The sequence below is a fragment of the Malus domestica genome, chromosome 11, assembly GCF_042453785.1.
Source record: "Malus domestica chromosome 11, GDT2T_hap1".
Classification (NCBI taxonomy): domain Eukaryota; kingdom Viridiplantae; phylum Streptophyta; class Magnoliopsida; order Rosales; family Rosaceae; genus Malus; species Malus domestica.
The window spans coordinates 39,181,922-39,189,978 of record NC_091671.1 but is presented as its reverse complement, the minus strand read 5'-3'; the positions used below and the strand labels follow the sequence as shown (position 1 = coordinate 39,189,978).

The window sequence follows — 8,057 nt, the reverse complement described above, 5'->3', positions numbered from 1 at the left end:
GCTGCCGGGACTAAGCTGGACTGGCTTAGACTGGACTAAGCTGGACTAACTTAGTGAAGCGTTTGGTGCAGTCTCGGACTAAGAAGCAGGATAAGAAAAACAGTACTGTTCACCAGATTTGTGTTTGCTTAGACTAGGACTACAAATTTTTGTCATTGTGTAATAGAGTAATGCTACAAATCTCATGATATGGGTTAATTGGAGCATATTTTTGCCATGTATATTATGAATCTTAAAAAAAATTGACAATTGTTTTGTTTCTATTACCTGCTAATAGAATTGGGTTTAATTTGCAAATGTAGCTTGATTTAAACTCTATCACCCAACAGAAGAAAAATAATAGTGGCCAATACATGCAACTTCAACAAATACAAGTACATAAGATCTCCATAATTTAGAAAATCCTAGTTAACATTAGTTAACATTAGCCAAAATAGATCTCCATAATTTACAAAATGGCTAGTTAACATAAGCCAAAATACTAGTGCAAAGCTAAGTTATAAGTCATAACATAAGACTGTATGATTAATAAAATACATCCATGTTAACGTTAATAAAATACATCCATGTTAACATTAGCCAAAATCCTCATCCGCTTGCGTTGTCTCTTAAAAGTCTTTGGACGAACACTTTCTTGAGTTCCGGTTTGATTGCCCTGAACACTCCCACATTTTTTGGTTTATCCAAAATAAGAGACAATGCATCAATTTGATCCATAGGAGAGAGACCCATTGCTTCAAGTTCATTAGCTATGTCAGTATGATCTGCAGTACCTTGAACTAAAGCTTCAGTTACCATTTGCATCCTCTTCCCACTTTCAACATAAAAATCTTTCAGTCCACTGATAATTGCCTCGGTTCCATCACTTGAACTTCCCACAGCTCTTTTCCTCTTTCTTTGGCTATTTTCAGATGGGGTGCTTTGTTGGCTTTGTTGGTTCATTGAAGAAACAAAATTATCACCTCCAATATCACTTTCACCAACATGATCATGACTTTGTTCCTCCACCATTTGAGCAGGGGTTTCGGCTACATTACCCGTAGCCCGATCTTTTCCAAATATATATGCAAATCTATCAAACAGTGGAAAAGGTTTGCTTCTCCATCCATCGGCTTCTTTATTTCTCTAAGATTATATCAACATAGCAAAACTAAAATTTAGCATGCGTAACAAATATAGGAGCAAGAATATAACTAATGCATAAATAAAATAGGATATGAACCTGCACATAAGTTTGCCATGCGTCATCACTGTCAACTTCAACGCACTTTTTGACATCATTCCATGCAAATCCACTTGTGTTTATCATGTCAACGACCATACTATATGTTTTTTTCCATTTCTTCAACTTGGACTCAATATGTGGATTTGCCTTTATATTTGAATGAGGACATAAAACATTGACAGCTTTTGCTATTTCAACCAAAGTACCTTGTTTGAAAGCACCGGTGTCACACCGTTGCTTCCGAGCAACAAAATCCTCAAGAACTCCTAGTAATACTTCTTCCTCAAATGCTTCCCATTTACGCCTTCTTCCTTTTGGCTCTTGAGTAGCATTCAAAATATTTTCGTTATCCATACCTAAACAAAAAATATTTTAATGAAGGAAAATACCATACAAATAATCAATTTGCATAATATCCAATCAACTTGCATAATATCCAATCAACTTGCATAATATCCAATTAATTTGCATACCATCCAATCATTGTGCTAATATCTAACAAATGCATGATAAAAAGGAATACTAAAATAAAATGTTATCATTAAAACATATAGCTAGTTCGGTTGCTGGTTCCTAATTGCTCTCCACTCATTATACATTTCCTCAGCCATATCATTCCTCATTGCAGTCCACTGGTCCGATGATTGAACACTACCAACATATTCACCTTCTTCTGTATTTTGTCCATCTTCTATTATTGGCAAATTCTCCATTGGATCTACTGACATCTCTTGCCTAATAAGATTGTGTAGTAGGCAACAAGCGGTAATTATTCGACCTTGTGTCCTTATCGGATAGAAAGATGGACTCCTTAGTATCGACCACCTTCCTTTTAGCAAGCCAAAACAGCGTTCAATTACATTCCTTGCCTTAGAATGCTTCATGTTAAAATATTCTTCCTTATTAGAAGGTGTTCGTCCCTCCCATTCAGATAAATGATAAGGTATTCCTCTATAGGGTGCAAGGAATCCTTCACCATTTGTATAACCACCATCTACAAGGTAATAACAACCTAATGAAAAAAAAAAACAGACCTTATTAGTGTTTTGTAGTTGACAAACAGAACTAAACCTAACTTAGAAAGTTGAGACTAAGTAATAGTCTTACCCGCTGGTACCTTAAAACCATTAGGCCTACTAATTGCATCATGTAGCACTCTAGAGTCTGATGCGGAACCCTCCCACCCCGGAAACACATATATGAACTGCCTATCTCCTGAACACACACCTAACACATTAGTTGCGACTCGACCCTTTCTTGTTCGGTATCTTGGTTTGTCAATTTCAGGTACATGCACATCAATGTGTGTTCCATCCAATGCTCCCAAGCAATTCTTAAAAATAAAAAATAAAAAACTTTTTGTTAATTTATACAAAGGGAATGAAGAGTTAAAGCTTAAGGAAAATGAAAAATATTTCTCATCATACCTTAAAACATCGCCACCTAGCATCTGTAGAATCAATAGGCACAGGCTGTGGGACTTTTAGTAGGAAACCTTGTAATCGCAAAATTCCTTGCAATACGCTATTGAAATACCTACTTATAGTCTCTCCCGACCTATAAAATCTACCGCCAACACTACGATTCTTAGTATGATGTGCTAATATTTGTAAAGTCATACACACCTGTTCCTCTACAGACACCAAACCATCAGTTTTTACCCTCCCATCTTGACGAAGTAAGTCGCATAATATGCCAAAAGTCCTTCTATCCATTCTCAATTCGTTAACACATTCAGTATCAGTATTCCCTATTATACCATTCAGATAACACAAACTAATCTCTCGTCTAATAAGTGAACGGTTAGTCAATGTGGGTCGTTCAACATGTCTCTGTTTGCCACGTAGCATCATCACCACAAGAATCGTACAAATACAAATTGTTTCCAAATAAGACATCTCTAACAATAAGATCAATAAAAGCTTCCTTCGATCCATATCTATCCAAACAAAAACAAAAAACAAAAAACAAATTAACTAAATCATTAACCCGAGGCAACAAATATACATATGGCGTTGAAAAAAAAAAGTTTTCATTAACCCGAGGCATCATATTCAAAATGTTCTACTCTTATACATCTATAAACATGTGTCTAAGAACACTAGTATGAGGATTGCTATCATTGCTAGGCATTGCATGTGAAAAGGGAAATTAAAGGACACCTGTAATGCAGTAGCCTTAGCCTTAGCCTTCCGTTTATGCTCCTCTTCTCTGCAACCAACAACCACAACAAATTGCAATTCAGCATCAACCCCACACAATACAAAACATTCACATTGTATACACAGTACATACATACACACTGCAAACACAGTACATACATACACTGCATACACTACACACACACTGCATACATACACACTGCAAACACAGTACATACATACACACACTACATACACTGCATACACTACACACACTACATACACTACACACACACACTGCATACACTACACACACACCCTGCAAGTACACACACAGTGCATACATACATACACACACTGCATACACCCTGCATACACACACACTGCATACACAGTACACAAACACACACACTGTATACACATTGCACACACAGTACACAAACACACACACACTACATACACTACACTTACACACACACTGCATACACTACACACACACCCTGCATACACACTGCACACACACACACTCACACTCACACACTGCACACACACACACACACTACATACACTACACTTACACACACACTGCATACACTACACACACACCCTGCATACACACTGCACACACACACACTCACACTCACACACTGCACACACACACACACACTACATACACTACACTTACACACACACTGCATACACTACACACACACCCTGCATACACACTGCACACACACACACAAACTGCATACACACTCACACACACACTGCACACACACACGCACACACTGCATACACACACACACACTGCACACACACTCACACACTGAACACAGTCACACACACACACACACTGGACACACACATACACACACTGCATATATACACACACACACAAACTGCACACACACACTGCATACACACACAAATTGCACACACACACAAACTGCACACACACACACTGCATACACACACAAACTGCACACACACACAAACTGCACACACACACACTACATACACACACACACTGCACACACACTCACACTCACACACACTCACACTCACACACACTCACACTCACACACTGAACACAGTGACACACACACACACACGGGGACAGAGTGCAACACACTCTTACCCTCACACACACACTCTGTTTTTATACTCACACACACACACTGCATACATACTTGCATACACACACACTGCACACACACACACACACTGCACACACACACACTGCACACACACACACACACTGCATACATACTGCATACATACACACACACACACTGCGCACACACACACACTGCACACACTGCATAGACACACACACACTGCATACACACTCACACACACACTGCACACACACACACAAACTGCATACACACTCACACACACACTGCACACACACACACACTGCACACACACACACACTGCATACATACTGCATACATACACACACACACACACACTGCGCACACACACACACACTGCACACACTGCATAGACACACACACATTGCACACACTGCATAGACACACACACACTGCATACACACTCACACACACACTGCACACACACACACAAACTGCATACACACTCACACACACACTGCACACACACATACACACACACTGCATACACACACACACTGCACACACACTCACACACACTCACACTCACACTCACACTCACACACAAACACACACACACTCACACTCACACACAAACACACACACACACACTGCACACTTACACTTACACTCACACTCACACTCACACTCACACTCACACTTACACACACACTGCATACATACTGCATACATACACACACACACTGCATACATACTACATACATACACACACACACACAAACTGCACACACACACACTGCATACACACACACACACTGCACACACACTCACACTCACACACTGAACACAGTCACACACACACACACACTGGACACACACATACACACACACACACAAACTGCACACACACACTGCATACACACACAAATTGCACACACACACAAACTGCACACACACACACTGCATACACACACAAACTGCACACACACACAAACTGCACACACACACACACTACATACACACACACACTGCACACACACTCACACTCACACACACTCACACTCACACACTGAACACAGTGACACACACACACACGGGGACAGAGTGCAACACACTCTTACCCTCACACACACACTCTGTTTTTATACTCACACATACACACTGCATACATACTTGCATACACACACACTGCACACACACACACACACTGCACACACACACACACTGCATACATACTGCATACATACACACACACACACACACTGCGCCCACACACACACACTGCACACATTGCATAGACACACACACACTGCACACACTGCATAGACACACACACACTGCATACACACTCACACACACACTGCACACACACACACACACTGCACACACACACACACACTGCATACACACACACACTGCACACACACTCACACTCACACACACTCACACTCACACTTACACTCACACTCACACTTACACTCACACTCACACACAAACACACACACACACACAAACACTTACACTCACACTCACACTCACACACACATTTTACACACACAACTCACACACATACACACAAAAACAGATTACACACACACACGGACATATTACACACACATTTTACACACACAACTCACACACACACACTGCAAATAACACAGGTTACACACACACACACACGGATAGATTACACACACATTTTACACACACAACTCACACACACACAGATATTACACAGGTTACACAGATTACATACACACACACACACACAAACACACTCACACACACACAAACACACAGACAAATTTTTTTCGGTACACACAAACACACACACAGAGAGCACACACCTGAGACTAATCTCAATTTCATCTTATGAAAACCCCAAATTCTAATCTCAATTTCACCTAAATAACAAAACCCTAATTTGTTCAATTGCAAATCCACTTGTATATTATGAATTTCTCAAACCCAAAACAACAAAATCAAATAAACCTCAGTTAATATCACAAACAAATCCACACAAATCGACGAAAAAAAATCCAAGATTCGAAGCTTACCGACTAGAGGCAGATGACAGCGACCAGATGCAAGGACGACGATGAGCGTGAGGACGATGTGGGAGCACGGCAAGGACGACGACGAGGGCAGACGCAGAGATGAGGACGATGTGGGATGTGAGATGTGGGAAGACGCGGTTTCTCTGGCTTACGAGTCCGCCCGAATTTGGGATCCCTCGTGAAGAACGGCTAAGCCCCCCCTTAGTCCTAGCGAATCCCACCTAAGCTCATTAAAGCTAATCCCGGTACCCACCAAACACTGGACTATAGTCTAGTCCAGTCCAGTCCCAGCGAATCCTGTCAAACAAACGTGCCCTAAGAGTTTTACAAAAATCTTGAAATCCAAGAAATTTACAAAAATCTTGAAATCCAAGCAATCTTCATCAACAAGCTTATTCTCCAACGATTGGATGAAGTCATCAAATGCCAATTCATGACTAAATGGAAAATTATGAAGTAGAAACGCCTGTACCTTTTTCAATCATCTGAATTCGACTCCACCATATCCTATATTCAATTTTGCAACTAATTTCAGTCGCTTGAAGTAGGGTTGACAATTTCTCTTTGGAAATTTCAATATGTATGCTCTCCATGTCCCTTAAGAATTGATCAGTCCTCCACCCTTGCATTTAACTTAATTATAAATACTAAACTTCTAATGGAAAACAAAAAGAACTATCTAAAAGGTAGAGGAGGAGATGGAGAGGAGATGCCGGCAACAAAAGACCCCGGCGGTGAATAAGCCGTCGGAAAATGGTGACCTTCGATGTAGTTGGGGCTTATATAAGGTCATTTTCTTCCATATTATAAGGGCAAAATAGAGAATTCAGTAACAAAAATATTACAGTTAGGTGTGAAAAGAGATTTTTCCGAATAAAATATTTCGTTTATTAGCCAATCAATTTTTTTTTTCTCACAGGAGCTCTTCCTTTTCGAGCCAAGTTGCCCTTTATAGTTTGGGTTTTACCGTTTTAGAATGTGTTAATAATTGCCCCAATTTTATTTAGGCCCAAAATTTAGTTTCTTTTTTCCTTTTTTTTGGGAAATAGCCCTTAATAGTAGGGGAGAAAAATCGATAAATGGGATGGAGTTATGACCATTCATGGTCCTACATGTGTAATTAAGGGTTGGTTTGAAAAACTAAAAATTGAAGAAAAAACCAAACAGAATATCGAATCAAAGTCAAAAACTGGAAAAAAAAAAAACGAATTGAATTAAAAAAACCAAATCGAACTGAATTCCATTGGTTCGGTTTCGGTTTCAAAGGTTTGGAAACCGAACTAAACCTAACCGAACCGAAATTTATAAAACGGCGTCGTTTTGCAATTCTACTCAGCCTCATGTATACAATTGTTTACGACGTGCACAATTTTCAGCAAGTATAAACGGTGTGATTCCAATAATTCTACTCAACCCCTTGTGTACACGGTGTGATACCAACAAATTTCATGCCAGTATTACTTTTTACTGAAATCTAATATATCTATGATTTTTTATTACCCACGGCAAGTACTTGCATAAAATTTATGTATTTTGT

At 39.8% G+C, this 8,057-nt stretch overlaps 1 protein-coding gene across 2 annotated transcripts; it reads right to left on the bottom strand.

Annotated features, from left to right (window-relative positions):
- Window positions 1-393: 393 nt before the first annotated feature.
- LOC139189383 (protein ANTAGONIST OF LIKE HETEROCHROMATIN PROTEIN 1-like) lies at window positions 394-6,662 on the bottom strand. 2 transcript variants are annotated; one of them, XM_070808312.1, is made up of 5 exons: window positions 6,521-6,662; window positions 3,388-3,436; window positions 2,653-3,164; window positions 2,333-2,558; window positions 1,630-2,237 (listed from the first exon to the last, which is right to left on the bottom strand). In XM_070808312.1, the coding sequence occupies exons 3-5, from the start codon at window positions 3,160-3,162 to the stop codon at window positions 1,780-1,782; spliced, it is 1,194 nt and encodes a 397-aa protein (XP_070664413.1). In that variant the 5' UTR covers window positions 3,163-3,164; window positions 3,388-3,436; window positions 6,521-6,662; the 3' UTR covers window positions 1,630-1,779. The 2 variants fall into 2 exon arrangements, with proteins under 2 accessions (XP_070664414.1, XP_070664413.1); XM_070808313.1 differs by lacking the exons at window positions 1,630-2,237; window positions 2,333-2,558; window positions 2,653-3,164 and adding exons at window positions 394-1,125; window positions 1,223-1,581.
- Window positions 6,663-8,057: the final 1,395 nt, after the last annotated feature.